At 37.8% G+C, this 20196-nt stretch overlaps 1 protein-coding gene across 2 annotated transcripts; it reads right to left on the minus strand.

Moving 5' to 3' along the window:
• Positions 1-2978: 2978 nt before the first annotated feature.
• Positions 2979-20120, minus strand: MYNN (myoneurin). Of its 2 annotated transcripts, XM_010356157.2 has the most exons (8): positions 19082-20120; positions 17976-18272; positions 12878-13671; positions 11680-11839; positions 9808-9986; positions 8901-8984; positions 7429-7515; positions 2986-5756 (listed from the first exon to the last, which is right to left on the minus strand). In XM_010356157.2, exons 2-8 carry the CDS (start codon positions 18239-18241, stop codon positions 5494-5496), a joined length of 1833 nt encoding a protein of 610 aa, XP_010354459.1. In that variant the 5' UTR covers positions 18242-18272; positions 19082-20120; the 3' UTR covers positions 2986-5493. The 2 variants fall into 2 exon arrangements, with proteins under 2 accessions (XP_010355108.1, XP_010354459.1); XM_010356806.2 differs by lacking the exon at positions 8901-8984 and having other exon boundaries at positions 2979-5756.
• Positions 20121-20196: the final 76 nt, after the last annotated feature.

Below are 20196 nucleotides of genomic sequence, written 5' to 3' on the forward strand. Positions count from 1 at the left end.
ATTATCCAACCCAATGTTGTCTCAGATTTACATCCTACTTCTCTGTACCATGTGACTGCTACAAAGCCACTTTTGCCTCTGAAAAATGTGTGCCACCTTGGTTTTCTTCCTTTCTGTTATCACTTTCCATCTTCTTTTCCATCTATTTAAATGAATTTACCCCCAATTCTGTCCTCATCTTTTTTTCTCCGATACCATCTTCCAGAGCTGCCTTAATCATTTCTATAAATTATTAGCTGCAAGATCTGTATCTCTGGCTTTAACCTGTCCTGGTTCAGGCCCCATTTCCAACCACTACCAGAAATTTCATGCATATCTCACCACCAATCAAATTCGGTACATCAAAATTGCTTCCCTTCTCTAAACATGCTCCTTGACTTATCTCGATGTCAATGGTATCACTATCTTCTCAATCACCAAGGATCAAAGCTTAGGTGTCCAATTTGGGGCTGCCTGATGACAAGGAAAGGAAAGTGACTCAGCCTGTTTAAGAAAAAGGGGATTTAACATAAGGATACAACAGCCACAATCAATGGCATCCAGGGACAGAAAATGAATCATGGCTGCATCACCTCAGTAGGATTGCAAAGCCAGAAAGTAAGGCCACTCTTCTGATCTCTTTAAGGCAGTCTCTTGGCTCCGCAAACCTGTTTCATTCCCTAGTTTTGCTCTATAGATCAGGTTTCTCTGCTTACTCATCATTTCCTTTAGACTTTAGCTTGCTTCACTGACTTCGAGGCCAGTTCTGAAATGATCTTTTCATTTATAGGTATATCATTACCTGATTGTCTCAGAATTTCATAGCTCAAATTTGTGAGAAAGAATCTTAACAGCTCAGTCTGGCCTATGAATTGTTTTTCCCTGGTGAAGTGTTTTGTTGCTGTGGTCACAAGTATGGAATCATGTGTTACATAAGTGGCTGTCTAATCCCCGCCCTCCAGCACGCAACTGTGGTTGGCATGTGAGAACATGGGTTACAAACTTGGCTATCTAATCTCACTCTTTCAGCACAGACTATGGGTAGAGGACTATTTCAAGATGGTGTAGGTGTAGTACTGGAGAGCCTCTGACTTCTATCTCCTCTCCACTTAACACTTTCTCTCCATTCTGCCTAGTTCACTCTTCATCAGCTATGTGCAAATTCTTCCATCAGCCATCTCCTTGTTTGCCTATCCAGGTAAGCAATGGCCGTTTATCCATTCTACTCCTGATGACTGCTCAGCATTTCCTTTCTTGCCTTCCCCTACTATAATACTCAACATCCTGGCTTGTCTTATTGCAAGTTATATTTATGCTTGGCATCTCCATTTGACTGTAAACTTAAGAGTAGTTTATCATCTTTGCAGCTTTATGCATTCTGATTTGAATTTTTTCCCAGCATTTGAAACACTGGCCAGATACTGTTATCCAAATATGTGGATGTTCACATCCATAGTGTTTATTTTAGTAAATTTTTCTTGAAATTAAATACTGTATTTACATAGTAATTATCTAATTTCTTAAACAAATACAGATGGTCTCCGACTTATGATTTCTTGACTTTACAATGTGTGAAACTAATACATATTCAGTATACTCCTTGACTTATGATAAACCCATAAGTCAAGGAGTCTCTGTACAGCAAACCTCTTTTGAATGAACAGAAGCACGAGTTGCAGAGGACAGAAGAGCAGACTATATTATTATCTCAAAAAATTAATGCTGTAATAACTACATATCAATATTGCCCATAAATAATAAGTAAAAATGTAGAATTTAAAGAATTTTACTTGATGGTATTTAAAGTTCTAGGAATTCGGGGGGAAGGAGGAGGGATAGCATTAGGAGGAATACCTAATGTAAATGATGAGTTAATGGGTGCAGCACAGCAATATGGCACATGTATACATATGTAACAAACCTGCACGTTGTGCACATGTACCCTAGAACTTAAAGTATATAAAAAAAAAAGTTCTAGGTACTCATATCTAGGTAAAATATTGAAAATTATATTCAAGAGCATCATTTTAAACTGCTTCCCAAAGGTAGAACATCAAGAACTGTTTAATATAGTAGTTCATGGTTGGGTGCAGTGGCTCACGCCTATAATCCCAACACTTTGGGAGGCCGAGGTGGGCAGATCACCTGAGGTCAGAAGTTCGAGACCAGCCTGGCCAACAGAGTGAAACCCTATCTCTAACAAAAATTAGCCAGGTGTGGTGGCACGTGCCTGTAGTACCAGCTACTCAGGAGGCTGAGGCAGAATTGCTTGAACCCAGGAGGCGGAGGCTACAGTTAGCCGAGATCACGCCACTGCACTCCAGCCTGGGCAACAGAGTGAGACTCTACATGTTTGGTATACATTAAAATCACCTATGGGGCTTCTCCAGCATATATATGCCCTGGGAACTGTCTGATTCAATAGGTGGGGTGGGCCTGGATATTGGTATTTCTTTTTTTTTTTTTTTTTTTTTTTTGAGACGGAGTCTCGCTCTGTCACCCAGGCTGGAGTGCAGTGGCCTGGATCTCAGCTCACTGCAAGCTCCGCCTCCCGGGTTTACGCCATTCTCCTGGCCTCAGCCTCCCGAGTAGCTGGGACTACAGGCGCCCGCCACCTCGCCCGGCTAGTTTTTTGTATTTTTTAGTAGAGACGGGGGTTTCACCGTGTTAGCCAGGATGGTCTCGATCTCCTGACCTCGTGATCCGCCCGTCTCGGCCTCCCAAAGTGCTGGGATTACAGGCTTGAGCCACCGCGCCCGGCCGATATTGGTATTTCTTAAACATGTTTCTGATATGCATTAAATGGCAGAACTATTTAGAATACTTAAAAAAACTGGTACATGTACATTATTTCAATTACTTGCACAATTTCTGTAGGACTGAAACAGAGAAATAAACTACTGTTGGAATGGAACTTATAGAACCATTACCTTTCAAAAAAGGTCTTCTAAAATTTGTCTATCAAAAATCATCCTGTGAAATTAAACATAAAACAAATGCCATTTAAAAACAGCAAAAAAATTTTTACATAATCTAGGGTTTCTTTTAAAACAGTCTAAAACCTAACATACAGTAGGCATGATCTGATACAAATATAAAACAAAATTAAATTCATTTAGAAAAGTTTTTCAGTAAGATATTCACCTTCTAAAGACTTCCATAAAAATATGTAATACTTAAATAATTACTAATAGACCTTTCCCAAAACTCTGCGTTGTAACAAATATAAAGTTGGACTTAAAATGGTAGTTATGAGTGTTAGAATGATACCAGATACAACTAAATATAAGCATATTATGATAAACAATAGCATAGCATTAAGAGAAGAATGCCAAAGAAGAGATACCGTCTTCAAGTCTTCTCTGCACATCATTCTGGAAGAGCAGAAAATGATGACAACTCAAGCCATGTCAATTTAAATAAAATTACTTTAGCTAAGAAGCAGAAAATGTGATCAAGAAAAGCTCAATCAATCTTAGCCACTTCAATTATATCAAATAATACTAAAAATAATAAATTTGAAGGCTAATCTATGCAAAGGCAAAATGCTAATTATACCAGAGGAAATTTGGCAACTATTGCCCTTATAGAATTATGACATCACTGTAGCAGTTTTTTGTTCATTAGATGCTGGGATTAATGAAGATATAAATAAATTAAACATAACCTCTCCATTTTAGCAAACTTCCTAAAGAGGCTGAGTCTTTTAATTTTCTTTAATTTCTTCACATTCCAATACAGTCCTATCACATTTAACCCAGAAGAGATTAGGTGAACATTCTAATGCTTTATAAATTTTATTTAAACCCACTATTTTAACTTAATACACATGCATAAATTTCTTAGATAAAATAATCAAATATTAAGTTTGTATCGTACAAAGGTGGTATTTCAAACTCTATTCAAATAAGTCAGTCCCATGTCCCACCAGTGGCAATTTATTAGGAAAATAATGTGTGTGCTGTGAAATGGTGAAGATCTCTACAGATTACAAGCATTAAGTATTTTTATTATGTCTTTTAATTGGTTCCTGTGACTTGGGTCCCAAATAGAGAAAATTAATGAATTAAAGAAATCAATACCAATAAAAACCATATTAACTGTACTACAGGTGTAGTTTAAAAGCAGAAAACAAAAGTCACAGCATGGCAGAAATAAGAAATGATGTCATCTCACACTGAAAAATAGCCTTGTGGGGGGAAAAAAAGAATAAGAAAGAATGTCACCATGCTGTTTGATCGGCACTATAAAAACTGACTTCGTGGAACTGATAATTTCATATCCAAAGATCAGGCAGTGAAATAAATTAATATGTGGGAAAAGTGGCATGGGGATGAGTGGTACAAATATCAGGATAATAACGAATTTTCTACATTCGATTGGAAGGAGAAGTACCATTGTGAAACTACAACCACAACCAAAAGTTGTCGTTTAATTTATAAAATTAACAAACCCCAAACTTATAGAAAACTCAAATATAAAATATTTAATTAAAGTTGGCTTTCTGCTAACTCAAAATGTTTACTTATAATTGAGGTTAATTTCTTAACTCTTTATGCAATATAATGTACCAAATTTAGAAGCCGAGTGATTTCTAGTATGCATTAAGTTTATATCTAGAAAATTCTTTCTGGAATTTAATATTTATTTTAAAAGTGCATAACAGGCATAAGAGAGGCTTATCAAAATATTTCAAAACTCAAGTACATTTTCCTCATCTCCAATATTTTAGAAACCGAATAAAACATAAACTGAATCAAATTCTGAAACTGTCTTTGACAAGATAAAAACACCAAATATCTACTTAAAATTCATTTTGAAAATATAATCTCAGATAACTCAAACCAAAAGTACTGACCATTGGTTTTCTCCAGAATACTGAGTTCTAAATGAACAAAACTTTATATGCACTTTTCTAGATTTTGAGAAACATTTGTTGTTTCATTAGAAAAGTTACTTCTAACAGAATATATTAATAGAGAAATAGCACAATTCTTATTCAGCACCTCAATTTTCACGAGCGGAAATATGAAATTTTACTTTTTCTCCATAGTTTACGTATTGATCCGTGGGGCTTACAAATAGTAACACACTCTTGGGCTGATACTATCATGGATTTTGCTTAAATTCTGAGGGCAGGAAAATTTTAAAATCCCACAGGTCAAAACTGAATCACATTAACTGGCTGATTCGTAAATCAAGGGCAATTCTAAAATGCAAAATAAAAATGGAATTAAGGCAGCTTTAAAAGAAAATAAAACTCATCCACCCAAAATAGTGCTACATAATTCATTCCTTAAAAAGCTGTGTGGAGTATAGATATAAAAGCCAAAAATAAAAACAAACATTGCAGTTGTGATGCAGCATCAGGTGCTTTTACTTCAGTGAATGAAAAATAATGGTCACAACTCAAATGAATGGGAATTTATGCACCTTATCAGAGATGAATATATGCACCTTACCAGAGATGTTTGCTACCAATGACATCTTAGCAATTCCATATTCCTCACAAAGTCAGTATAATTGTTGTAAAAAAATTAATTGTGGTTCTGAATACCCATTCACAGTTGACCTCAACAATGTATCTGATGTAGGAGACTGAGTATCCGTGACAGGCAGAAGCATGTGCTGGTCCTCAGTCCCAAGTGGAAGAGCTAATGGTAAAGTCATATCAGAAGGCTTCACATCCAGAGTTTCTGATAAAGGACTTTTTTGTAAGGAATCTTGTTCATTCAAAGTATGATCCTCTACACTGGAGTCTAGAGTTTTATCTGCACCTACAATGGAAGGAAAAAAAATCTACATTATCTTTAAAAACAAGAAAGACTAATGTACTTACCATTCCCAGAAATTACATTCCAACCTCCATACCTTTACTCAAGTGGTTTCTCTTTTGTAGATATGCCCTCCTCACTATCTATGTAAATTTAATCTGGGCCTCAAGGTTAAGTTCAAGCACTAACTCCATTAAAAAAAATGGACTTGATTAAGAATGAAATAGGGTGAGCTATTTTATCTGCTTAATCATACATTTGCAATTTTCATATACTGTCTTGTGGCATCTATCTCTCTTATTACCATTTAACATTCTACTCAGGTATGCCTTGAATCCTCAACCAGACTGTAAATTCTTTGAGAATAAATGTCAAGTCATACTTCTTTAACTCCCTCAAAGTATTAAATAGTGGTAAGAAATACTCTATTCATTCACTGAATGTTTTTAATAAGTTGTTCATATTATTCTGTGAGTTCAGAATAGTATGTATGGCACTTTCATATATTTTCAGAGGTGAGAAATTCTGCTTTACTCAAGGGAACAATTAGCACACTGACTAAAGATGTACTTTTGCCTTCAAATTTTCCAACAGCTTTAACATGCTTCCGTTACTCTCAAGTGTTGACATGATTTCGGTTTTACCATCCTTGTTAGGTAGACAAAACTGCTTTCGTAAAATTGTAATTATCTGTATTCTTCCCAAACTACTCTTCACTTCAACTAGTCAAGATTTCCTTCTTGTCCCATTGACTCTTTACAATGTTCTCTGCCTGGAAGGAATTCTCTCTTCCCATCTCCATCTTTGAACTCTTCTCCATCCTTCAAGTTCCCTAAAATTAAGTTTTTTTCTAGTACTTACCTCAGAAAAACAGTATCTTCTTTAGCACTTTTGTGTCGATTATGCCCTAAATTTTCCCTTGTAATTATTTATTTGGGTTTCTGGTCTTGCACACCAGGTTGTAAGTGCTTTGAGTACCAGAACTACGCCTTGTTTAACTTCATATTCTCTGAATGTACACTTTGCAGAAATCTAACAAGTGGTTAAATTAATGACTTACTGTAGTTTTCAAATAATTCTGTCTTAATACTTATGATGTTTAAGTATTTACACACCAGAAGGGCCTAGTGTCATTTCTAATAATGACAGAATAAAATGGTAAGCACAGGGAAGCTTTTACAAGAATTCATTTTAACCAACAGACTCAAGACTTGTTGTCTGGCTTTCCATTTTTATATATTATAGCAGTGTAGGGTTACCTGTTTCCCTATTTCCTCTTAAACATTTCTGGACTAGTGTTCATGGTAACAACCCCCCCCCTTTTTTTATTTCATAATAACCGTAGTAAACCCTGAGCTATCCAGACTCCAGTATGGGATACAGTGACACATAGTTTGCTTATATGTTCCTTCATGCTTGGGACTGTTATTAAGTCAGATTTTAAAAGGAGGAAATGTTTCAAGTTTTTTTAATAAGAGGCTCAATATGAAAAGAAATCCAAAATGAATGTTTCTGTAAAAAAGCTACTTTCCTCATATGTATAAACCTAGTTTTTGAAATAGACATTTAACTTAAACTGCTTAAATGTACATCTCATCTCAACATTTTAAGGAATAGAACTCATATAAGCACCAAATTAAAAAAAACAAAACAAAACAAAAAAACAAGCATTTACCAGAATGGACTTTTGTTTTGTGCTTCTTTAAATTTTTAATATCTGTGTAAGAATTTCCACATAATTCACAGATAAATGGTCTCTCTCCTGAAAAACAAATTAAAAAGTTTAAATTTCAATATTTTAAAAGCTGCTAGCTAAGACAAAAATATCAATGTTTATGAACACAAGGCAAAAATTATTATAGTGTTTAAATTTGGTTTCAAATTGTCACTTTAATCACCTGGTTATAGTATAGTGAAATTAAAGATTCTATACAACCTAGTCACTCCTTTATACAAAAAATCTGTATCTCAAGAAAAATTGAGCATTTTCATGAACAGAAATGTACTTGCAAAGTAAACCTACTCTTGTATTTCTATGAAACATTTAGTGAGTGTCAATTATATTCCAGACACTGGCTAAGAGATAAAGCTGGGGGAAAATAAGTGTAATAATCATGGTTTCTGCTCTCAGGTACCTGACAAATTAGAAAATCCTTAAAAATACTGCCAACATGCTACAATATTACACTTCTTTGGAAATAAGAACTGTTCAGTGCTTTATGGTGTAAACTAAAGTGTGTGCAAATATAAAGTCACCAAAAAGTTCTTAATCTCTATTAAGTACTCACATTATTCTAGGTAGGAATTACGAGAAGGAATTTTTAAAAAGAGAATGTTAGAACAGTATTCTTTCAAAATGGCATTTTCCTTTCTTTCAAAATTTTTTACATTCAATATTTTCTTTATACAATTTACAAACTACTTTTTTTTTTTTTTTTTTTTTTTTTGAGGCGGAGTCTCGCTCTGTCGCCCGGACTGGAGTGCAGTGGCCGGATCTCAGCTCACTGCAAGCTCCGCCTCCCAGGTTTACGCCATTCTCCTGCCTCAGCCTCCCGAGTAGCTGGGACTACAGGCGCCCGCCACCTCGCCCGGCTAGTTTTTGTATTTTTTCTTTTTAGTAGAGATGGGGTTTCACCGTGTTAGCCAGGATGGTCTCGATCTCCTGACCTCGTGATCCGCCCGTCTCGGCCTCCCAAAGTGCTGGGATTACAGGCTTGAGCCACCGCGCCCGGCTACAAACTACTTTTTACGATAAACATGTCAAAATTAAAATTTGTTCCTAAAACTTGCATACTAAACACTGTTTAGTAAGAAAATCTGATGTTATCTTGGTATTACCTATTCCTTTTCATTTCTTGGTATATCTGTGCAATTTAATCCAAATCATTTAAAAACTATTGATTATCTGGCATATTTCTTGGAAAACCAACACAATTCTTTAACAAATTTAATTCATACTCCAAACTAAAAAAAAAAAAAAACAAAAAAAACAAAATAAGCAAATAAGTTGATACTTATACATTAAGATATTGCTGTAGGTATAGTATGACTAAATACCATATAGTCCATAATGGCTTAAAAGTCAAGGTTTACATAAAAAGAAATTAAGAGAGAACAAAAAATAATACGTTCTCCCTAAACACAGACCTGTATGGGACCGAAAGTGTTTGTTGAGCTCTCCTGAGGAAATAAAACTTTTCCCACAAATACCACATATGTATGGTTTTTCACCTAGATGGAAAATAAAAGATAGCGAAGTGGTGTACTATACCAATATAATATTTATCAATTACAAATAATCTAAAGTAAGCTTTTCTGAAATATTATTTAAATTAAAACCTCTCTATATTGTACTTTAGAGGTATTTTCAGTGATCCAAGTAAATGAATATTAGTAATTATTATATACTGTTCATAAGTTTTCATATGTTAAAACTTTATTCCTAAAAATGTCCCTTCTAGTAGAGATGCTTTGGGCATGGAATTTGATTTTTATATGATTAAGAACATGTCAATTCATAAACCCACATATTCTTGCTATCTACTATATTAATAAAGGAGAATAAAAGCATGTAGGGAAGTCTTTTAAAAATGTACCCTAAAAAAGCAGTTTGTTTCCAAACTGCTCTTTTGTGTCTGAATTACTTAATTTGAAAATCTCAGAATATCTGTGTAGGAAAGGTCCTAACAAGTTAAAAACATCAATGTTCAACCCAAACCCACTCCCCAACCCTAACTATAGGAGATGACCTTCAGGAAGCTGAAAAGGTAGTTTTAAAGTCACAAAATGCATCTCAATGCAAGTTTATATAATATCAAAATTATCTCACTGATTTTAATGTGTAAGTTATATAATTTATTTCACCCACCTTGTATTATTCTAGAAAATAAGTCAGCTTTTATATTTAACCAATATGTGAAAATCATAAACAGCTCATAGAAGTGCAAACACATATCTAACTACAAAGTTTGCGATCTACTTTGCTAAAGGCCCAAGTCCTCTTTTTCTTTTATTTATAACTTTATTTTAAGCAGTCTCTCCCTGTCAGACTCACCTGTATGTTTTCGAGAATGAGTGATAAGAGAACTAGAGACAGCAAATGCCTTCCCACAGGTATCACATACATAAGGCTTTTCTCCAGTATGCCTACGGACATGATAGGTCAGTGTGCTGGCTTGAGCAAATCTCTGTCCACACCTATCACAGACATATGGCTTCTCTCCACTATGCTTCCTATTAGTAAATAAATGTAAAGTTAAATAAGTAAAACAATTTGGAGATCAGTCTATATAGCAAGAATTCATGAAATTTTTTACACATTTTATTTCATGTCATCTTAACAGGCCAAGACTATCAGTAGTTGTTTCAGTGTAAACACTGCCAAACACAAATATTTATTATCAAAACATTAGTTCTGAGATCAGTTCAAAAAGTTTTTCCATGATCTTCATATGGTTGTCAGTGGGCCCCTAATACTGCAGGCAATTATTTCCACGAGTCTAGTCACTCTTTGACTCGTGAAAACTCTCTCCTCAAACCATCAGCATTTCCTCACCCATTGTTACTCTCAGGTGACACCCCCTGCTTCCTATTTCACTGAGAAAAATTCATATAACATGAGGGTAACAGTTCATCTGGATCCATCAATTCCAATATGTATACTTGAGATCCTACTTAATGATATCACTTCTGCAATTTCCCCAATCCTACATCATCCATGTTTCTCACTCCATTGGATTATGGTATACAAATATACTGATATCTCCCATATTAAAAACAAAAACAAACAAAAAAACAAACACCCTTGACCTTACTTGCTCCTCCTTTCTCTGATCCCCTTTACCAAAACCTTGAGACTCCAAGTATTCTACTTCCATTTCTTCTCTACTAGCGTCTACTCATGATGCTTTTGTCAAGAGCACTGCTGACTTCCACTTCGCTAAATCCATGTCAATTCTCAGTCTTCATCTTCCTATCATAGAATTTTACAACTGACCACTCCCAACCGGAATAACTTCCTTCACTTAGGATTCCAGGGCAGCCCACTTTCCTGGTTTTCCTCCTCTACTGGCTGCTCCTTCCTCGTTAAGTCTGCTGTTTCTCACCCATCTCTCAGAACCCATAAAGTTAGAGTGCTTCAGGACCATCTTTTGATTTCTTCTGTCCACATTCACCTTCTTGGTGACCTTAGCCAAGGTTATAGCTTTAAATACTGTCATATGCTGATGACTGCCAAACTGGTATCTTCACCTTAAACCAGTCCCCTGAACTGCAGACTTAGATAACCAATTATCTATTGTACATCTCTGTTCAGAAGTGTAAGTCATCTCAAATTTAACATGCTCATAACTGTAATCGTAAATTGCTACACTTCCACTTAAACTGTTCTATCCACAAACCTTCTCTATCTCAGTTAATGGCAACTCCATCTTTATAGGGGTTCAGGCCCAAAACCTCAGAATCATCTTTGACTCTCTTCCAGACTTCACATACAATCAATCTGTCTGCAAATTCTGTGATTTCTAACTTTAAAATATATCCAGAATCTACTACTACTTATTTCTTTCACTGCTGCCACCCTGGCCTGAACCACCATCACCCTTGCTTGGCTTTTATCTATAGATTCCTGTTTACCCTGATTCGACTCTTATAATCCTATACCAGCCAGAATGATCCTCTTAAGTTGCATTCTGGACCATTCTGATCTTATTTCTGGATCAGTCTGACCTTATTTCCTAGTAGTCCCCTGACCCCGCTTATTTCCTATCAACTACTATGGCTTCCTTGTGGTTCCTTGAATGTGTTAATACCGTTTGGTGGAACCACAATTAAAATTCTACTGTCCTGAATTCTAATATAATAGTCTATTCATAAGACTATGGTGATTAAAAGACTAAAAGATCAAACAACTCATTTAGTTTTTTACCTTGCATGAATCTTGAGATTGCTAGAAGTTGCAAACTGTAAGTTGCATACATCACATTTATAGGGTTTTTCTTCACCATGATGCATGCGACTATGGAAGACTAGCTGACATTTCTGAGCAAATCCTTTATCACACAATTCACATTTGTATGGCTTCTCACCTAAAGGAACAATAAAATTTATATTTAGAAAAAAATAGTGTTTTGGTTGCATAAGTCATATAAGATTTCACCAACAGTACTAGCTTTGTTATTAAGAAAATGTTAACTGCTGGAATTGAAAACAAATACAATCTTTTCCAGACCATTGAAAACACCAGTAGAATTAGAAGAAATTAGTGTTTCTGAATTCAAAATGAGAGAAGTACATACAGCATTTAAAAAAGTACAAATCTAGGGCCAGGCTCGGTGGCTTACGCCTGTAATCCCAGCACTTTGGGAGGCCGAGGCAGGCAGATCACGAGGTCAGGAGATCGAGACCATCCTGGCTAACACGGTGAAACCCAGTCTCTACTAAAAATATTAAAAAATTAGCTGAGCGTGGTGGCAGGCACCTGTAGTCCCAGCTACTCGGGAGGCTGAGGCAGGAGAATGGTGTGAACTCGGGGGGCGGAGCTTGCAGTGAGCCGAGATCTCACCACTGCACTCCAGCCTGGGCAATAGAGTGAGACTGTCTCAAAAAAAAATAAAATAAAATAAATAAATAAATAAATAAGTACAAATCTAAATGTACCAATGGGTGCTCATACTTTACAACCAGAGGACATGCAAAATAAAGGTAACTGTAGAAGCTGAGGGAACACCGTATGTGTAATTCCAATGAACATGTTCAGAAGTCAACAAAGTCTAGAAAGTATGTAATAAGTGTTGGCAATATCTGAAAATTGGCCTGAATTGTAATTACATTTTCTCTTTATCAGTTTTAATGTCTTTGTTAAATACTTGGTAAGCTAAATCAACATGCTTATTTGGAGGGAAAATGGTATAAGGAGTTGATGCAATAGGGCTTAAATAGCCATTAAATACTTGGTTACAATTACAAACAAATTTTCAACAGTTTAACACTGTTAAATACTTTGATGAATAGAAAAATATACCAACTTCTGATCACAAGTAGTGTGTGCTAAGTACTCTCTATAAAAATACACTATTTTAGTCACAGTATAAAAATAATTTTATCTCCCCACACACCCGTCTCACCTGTATGAGTTCTTACATGCGTTTTCAGCTGGTTACATTGGGTAAACGCCTTTCCACATAAGTGGCAGACGTAAGGTTTAACTCCTTTATGTATTCTCATGTGCCTTCTCAAACTGCTGGCTTCTGAAAATACTTTCCCACATGTGTTACACATTGGCTTGGCCTTGGAATACCTCTGATCCAGCTCTTCCCCAGAGTTCTCTGCCTCATAAGGACTCTTGACACTCGCTATATTAGACATAGAGTGTTCTTTCAGAGCACAGTTTGGCTGTGATTTTCCACGTTTCCGTTTCACTGTAACAGTCTGCACAATATCTTGTGCTGGAAAAGTATTTTCCACAACTGATGTCAACTCGAGTTCTGAATTATCATTTATTTGTGCAACTTGTTCTACTACAGGTGTGGACAGTTTATTTGCATCTAGGAATAATTCAACAGATGCATTCTCTAAGATGTCACTGGGATATTGCACTGTTTTATTCTGCCCTGTTTTCGGGGAGTTGAAAGGCTTCTTCTTCTTTTTTGTTTGAAATGACTTTTTTGGCAACGCCCCTTGTTTAGGATTTGCCTGAACCGAATCTGTAGATACTTCTGATTTCTCTCGATTATTATAATCTCGCAGAGTAAGAAGACAAGTCTGTTGATTCAATTCAACGTTTCCAGTAATACTACATATCTCTGTAGAAGAAGGATTAGCAATAAAAGCAAAATCTTCCATCTTTATTTTGCATTTAGTGACCACCTCTTCCACTTTGAGATAGTCAGCAGCCTGATGAATTTCTTTAACATTCCAACTGTAAGGAAACAAGGCTACATGACAATATTCTGATCAAAGAAAAACTTTTTGAAACAGAGCTGCATATATTCTTCAATGTATTTTAAAGACCTAATGAAGCAGAATGATGAAAAAGACATCACTAAGAGAAAAATATATTTATAAATTCATTCAGAATAATGTTTAGGTGAAAATCTCCAATTTTACAGAACTTCAAGAGATGAAAGATAATGGCTATTCACAGCTGTCAGTGAACCACTGCAGAAAACTTAAATGTTAAATTTTCGGCTTTAAAAAACAAAAACAAAAAACTCTAGAACACAAAAATAGCTGATGGCAACTCACTACCTCCTCCATTCATCCTGAGACCTCTTCAGATAGCAACCAACTTTTCTGGATTGGCAAGAGGCAAAAAGAGGCAAAGTCTAATGACTCTTGTTTCCTACTGTTTTCTCCTGCTCCCCTGTGAAGGACTTTAATTATGTTTGCCAAACTTTGCTGTGCGTGTAAATCACCCAGGAATCTTGTTAAATATAGATTCAAATTCAGTAAGTCTGTGATGGGGCCTGAGATTCTGCATTTCTTTTTTCTGTTTTGAGATGGGACATTCCTCTGTTGCCCAAGCGGGAGTGCACTGGTATAATGATAACTCACTGCAGCCTTGAACTCCTCGGCTCAAGTGATTCTCCTGCTTCAGCTTCCCAAGTAAGTGGGACCACAAGCATGTGCTACCACGCCTGGATTTTTTTTTTTTTTTTTTTTGTAGAGGCAGGGTCTCGCTATGCTGCCCAGGCTGGTTTCGAACTCCTGGCCTCAAGTGATCCTCCCACCTTGGGCTCCCAAAATGCTAGGATTAATTTGGGCTCCCTAAGTGTGAGCCACCAGCCTGCCTGCATTTCTTAATACACTCCCTGGTGATGCCAATGTTGCTAAGAGGAACCCACTTAGAGGAACAAGGTTTTAGAATATTAAACTCTCTCTAGCAACCCTCTCAACCTTTTTTGGTGATACGCAACCCAAATTAGCTGGAGTGTTTGTGATATGAGAATTACAAAGACTTAAGCCACCGTGTTCAATATTCTAGTCAAATGTTTACTAAGCATCTACCATGTGTGGTACTAAGATATTAATGGTCTCTAAGATATTAATATCTCTAAGATATTAATGGTACTAAGATATTAATAGTCTCTGCCCTTCAGAAGTTCACAATGTGGTGAAAGGTTGTTTGATTAATGTAGCACTGGCTCTGGCATTACTAGCTGACTTAATTAGGGTAAGTCAGCATCTTTGGGGGGTTCAACTTTCTTAGCTGTAAAATTAGAGCTGAGTTGGTATTAACACTAAAAATATGACTGTTATAAGTATTTGAGGATAGAAACACACACACATCCCCCTTACTCTCAAATAATCTTCCTACTTGATTTTTTCCCTAAATATGGTTTATCTTTAGGAAGATGATCTTTTTCTCTCTTTGTTGTAAGTATAAGCCAGAAAAGGGTTTTAATCAAAGCTGACAATGTAAATACAGTGCTGGTGACACTATTTTTTTGAAGGACTAAAATTTGAAATAAAAAATAACTAGTGTCATGAACCTCTAAGATCTCTAAAAGTATCCTGCAGTATCTACAAATCTCTACCCATGTTCTCATCATCTTCTAATTAAACTTGCTTTGCCTCAAGTGCCACCTGTCTGTTTCCCCTTATTTAATTTAGCGTCACAACAGCTTTTCAAAAATTGTCTTTTGGGCTGGGCCACTAAAAAAGATCTTTTGGTCTCCAATTGTGTTTACTGCTCCATAAAAGTGAACTGCCAAACAGATAACAAGGTCAGGTAGCCTTTAAGACCAATATAAGTTAGCAGGAAGTTATACATTAATTGTTCAAGGCCGGGTGCAGTCACTTACACCTGCAATCCCAGCAATTTGGCAAGCCAAGGTGGGCGAATCACCTGAGGTCAGGAGTTGAAGACCAGCCTGGCCAAAACGGTAAAACCCCATCTCTACAAAAAATAACAAAAATTAGCCGGGCATGATGGTGGGTGCCTGTAATTCCAGCTACTCGGGAGGCTGAGGCAGGAGAATCCCTTGAACCTGGGAGGTGGAGGTTGCAGTGAGCCAAGATCGTGCCATTGCACTCCAGCCTGGGCGACAGAGACCCTGTCTCAAAAAAAAAAAAAAGTTCAACATTGAAATGGTAATTCATACAAACTATTTCATAGACGGCTATAATCTCAGTCACAGTTAAGAGCACCAATCAACATTTACTTCTAACAGATTTGCTTTTGTTTACAAGTATTAGATAACATCTTGTGAACAGTCATTGAAGGTCATTTAATTGCATATTGCCAGGTATATGCCAAAATGCTTTATAAGATTATCCTCAGGACATGCCTATGAAATCTATTATAATCCTCATTTTAAATACAAGTGAAAAATCAGAAGTCCAAAGAAATAAATAACCTGTCCAAGAGCACAGAATGTTAGAACGAAGATTTGACCAAGGTAATCTGGCCCCTGAGCCAACTAATTCTATTATTCTACCCGTTTTCTTAATCACTAAGTTGTAAGCCTTTCTATTTTGGTATAAATCCTCTCTTGCATTTCTAGCTGAACTCGAAGAATTAGCTCCCCAGTCCCCAGGAAAGATATGTACCAAGAGACTGAACAAAACACCTGGCTGTTCTTCACATTGGTTCTTTGCATGAAGTCTCAAAGAAAAGTGCTCTACTGTGTATTCAAATGAAGATTTTTTTTTGCATAGTTAATTGAGAAAGGGAAAACATTAAATTGAAGGCCAGTTAAAATTCACACTGCTCTTTTCCCTTAATCAACTTATCAAGAACTCACTTGAAGATTTCATTATACCAAAATTTAAAAATAATTCCAAAATAGTATGAAAGTTTACTTTTCTCTCCCTCCCCTCCCCACACTGGATACTTCTTGCACAAGAATGTTTCCTTGTCAAAAGGATTAATGAGCACCCTGATTCTAGATTTTTAAATAAGTATCTTTCCATGATAAGTTGCAATATAAAAGGGAGGGAAAGATTTTGCTTACTGTATACATGCACATCTCTACCGAGATCTGGAAAAGAATGAATTAATATATATCAAAAGGTTAACAGGGGTTACCAGTGGGTAGCAGAATTTCAGGTGTTTCTTTTTTTCTTTTTTCTAATTTTTCTCCAAGAAATGTGGAATTAAAGGGGGAGGACAGGGTAAAGAAGAAAAATAAAGAAATTAATGTTCACAGGGAAGTGAATAAGGATCAAGTAAAACCTTATTTAGCCTCAAGGTAGTTATTACCATCTCATTTTGACAGATGGGGAAACTGAGGCCCAGAGAGATTGCATCATGCTCAAGGAGACATAGCAACTGACAGGAAAGATCTAATTCCAAAGCCTATAATCTTCCCATATCAGAAGATTATGAACAGTCTACTCATGTTCCCACTTTCATAGGAGAGGCAGAAATAAGACAGGGGTAATTTAATCAGTTTCTCTTTGCTTTTATTCCCTCCACCTTTTCCCCTACAATCAGTAAATGTATTGATATTAATCTAATTATATGGTTCATTATATAGGGGAGACACACAGTGCCTGCAATATCAGATTCCTCAGAACCCACTTTTTGTTAATGCTGTGATAATAACAGTAAGCATCTTAGAGAAGCATTCTAGCATCTTTGACCTTACTTCAGTATTAGTACTGGTAGGTTAATAGAGATAACAGGAGTCAGAATGAGGGAGAGAGACCAGAGGAATACAAGGACCAAAAAGCAATGGGAAACTGGAAGTCACTTAGAATTTTTTGTGTTTGCAGCCTGGCCAACATGGTAAAACCCTGTCTCTACCAAAAAAAAAAAATACAAAAATTAGCCAGGTGTGGTAGTGCACGCCTGTAGTCCCAGCTACTAGGGAGGCTGAGGTGGGAGAATCGCTTGAACCCGGGAGGCAGAGGTTGCAGTAAGCAGAGATTGCACCACTGCACTGCAGCTTGGGTGACAGTGAGTCCGCCTCAAAAATAAAATAAAATAAATTCATTGTGTTTAATGTTCAAGTTTACGTAAGTGAAATCACAGGCTCTGTTTCAGTAGATGAACGTGTCAGAAATCTTACTGTTTATCATCTGTGGTTTCTGTGCTTATGAAATATTGCCTGCTCATCCTAAATCAATGATACTGATTTCTTTATAAAAACAAACATTGTACGCATAAAACAGTTGAAGAATTTGAGTTCAGAGAATGAAGGGAAAAAACACAAAGCTACTTTTGCTGTGAAGACTACTGACTAGTTTTTACAACTGGAAATAAAATGTGTACTTTACCTGTCAAGATTTAAAGTTCCCGTGTATATAAACTCCAACAGTTTCTGAAATCCATCAGCCTTCACCTGACTCTGATCAAGAAAGACATTGTTCTCAGAAGTGCTTCTGTAGATCGCACCAAAATACTCACTAAAGGAGGCCAGTACATTCCTATGAGCTTTAAACTGGAATTCCCCAATCACTATGGTGCAGTCACAAAGAAAACCTGCTTCCCGCTGTTTGTTCAGTCTCTCTAAAAGGTGCTCACAGTGGTGCGAATACTGCATTTTGATATCAGAATGGAACTCTACCCTTGATCTAAAAGACAAAAAGAAATAGTAAATCAGTAACCAAAGTTTTCATCAACGTTCAGTGAGGGAAGGGACAGAGGACATAACTTTAACAATTTTATTTTAGCCCCCTTGAAAATCCTTATCAAACATATATGGTTAAGAATGAAGGGATGGGTGCCTTTCTATCTTTGGTTCCCTTGACCAACTAACACAATCCTTTGGACATATCAATAAGCGATGGTGAATGGCAACACTTCTACCACCTGAAAAAAGCACCGCAAAACTTAACGCTTTCACATCAGTTGAACCCTCAGATTTTCAAGCTCAGTAGACATACTTATGTTACAAAAAATTTTTTTAAGCCACTAAGACACGATCTCTTGGGACTGATAGGGGCAGAACAGTACGAGTTTTTAAAAACTGCTCTCAAGTCACCGAAACCTGTTAGTTTCCCCAGTGCAGTTTCTCCAAAACGCGAGGTGGCTGCCCATAGAGCCGGGAATGTGCTGGGCCACGGCTTGTTGTCAAAGGTTCTATCACTCGCGCCGAGGAGGCCACACCTTCTCCCTTCCCACTCTCTCTACGCGAGGCGGCATCCGAGAGTGACAACCACAGCCAGTCCCTCCTCGGCTTCTGCCGCCCTGCCCTCTGCCCAGCTCCCACTCCCGCGAACTGCTACAGCAGAGGTTGTGGCCCAGGCCACTCCGGGGCTGCCTAACCCAAGCCTTCCACCTGCGCCCGCACCCGTGCGGGAACTCCAAGGAGCCTGCCCTCCGATGGCCCAGGTTCTGGAGAGACAGGGAATGGCGGGCTGGGGGTGAAGTAGGAACTCACCGATAGCAACCCAAGTGCGGAACACAGTTTCTTCACTCTGTCTCCGCCATCTTGGGAGGACGTCACCGCGCCACGCTCCGCCCCTCCCTTCCTTCCACGGTGGCGTCATGTCCGGCCCTGTCATCCCGTGGCAGTGCGGGAGGCTCTGGGGCCGTGGGGATCCAGCGCCGGCCGGGGCGGGACAGGATGGCCCACAGAGACCCACACCCCAGCATGCCAGGGGTCCCTCGAAGCAGCAGGCGTCATGGATACGAGAGCTGAGGGCTCGCTAGCTCGCAGCGCTCCGCCTGTCTTCCTCTTCGCGAGCATTCTGGTGTCGGCAGTCAGCGTCTGGCGCTCTGCCCCGGCACTGCGCCGAGGCCCGGCAGCACTGCACCGCGGGCGTCTCTCCTGAAGCCAGCTGCGCACTGGATGCGGGGGCTTGTAGTTGCTTGTCTTCTCCCATCATCCTCCCCTTTCTCGGGGCCCCCACCGGTGGAAACTGCTGCAAGTGTACTCGGATCTCTGCCATGGGGGATTTTTTAGCTGAGACTCGGCACCCCTTTCCCGCTTACGAACCTGAAAACTCTTGGCACCCCCTGGTTTTTTTGTGCCCCAGCCAACTGTGGCTCAGCTTCCAAGATGCCCTTACCTGGTGACAGGAGTCGGGGATGCACGAAAGCGGAGCAGCTGGGCACAGTGGGCATGCGCAACATTAGAGGAAGGTGGGCTTTATACCGGAAAAGGTTTTCCTGCGTCTGGACTAGAAGATTTTTAATACGATTATTTACATTCACTTCAGACGAAAAACCAAGTGACATAATACAAAAACGCTCAGGAGGCGACAGGACTAACCACTTTTACACTTTGATCTTTCCTTCTAGGCTGTACAGTATTCTTTATATATTAGCTGGTGAGTCAAATTCATTTAAAACCCGGGGCACGTGTTCCACGTGGCAAGGCTTCCATAAAAACATTTGGTGAACGAATAAAGTAACATAAAAACTTACAGTTCAAACTCTCAAATTGCTATCAAGATCATGTCTTTTAAAAGACCGATATAAATCTCACGCTAACCAAAAAAAGAAAAAAAAAGTGATCTCACGATTTCTCCCAAGCTTAGAAAAGAACGTGTA

The sequence above is a fragment of the Rhinopithecus roxellana genome, chromosome 1, assembly GCF_007565055.1.
Source record: "Rhinopithecus roxellana isolate Shanxi Qingling chromosome 1, ASM756505v1, whole genome shotgun sequence".
Lineage (NCBI taxonomy): Eukaryota > Metazoa > Chordata > Mammalia > Primates > Cercopithecidae > Rhinopithecus > Rhinopithecus roxellana.

Coding starts and splice junctions, on each gene's coding strand:
- MYNN (XM_010356157.2), bottom strand. CDS start 18,241: ATGCAGTATTCGCACCACTGTGAGCACCTTTTAGAGAGACTGAACAAA. Junction 13,672..17,975: donor GGAACTTTAAATCTTGACAG/GTAAAGTACACA, acceptor GTTTCCTTACAG/TTGGAATGTTAAAGAAATTC. Junction 11,840..12,877: donor GCATGTAAGAACTCATACAG/GTGAGACGGGTG, acceptor TTGTTCCTTTAG/GTGAGAAGCCATACAAATGT.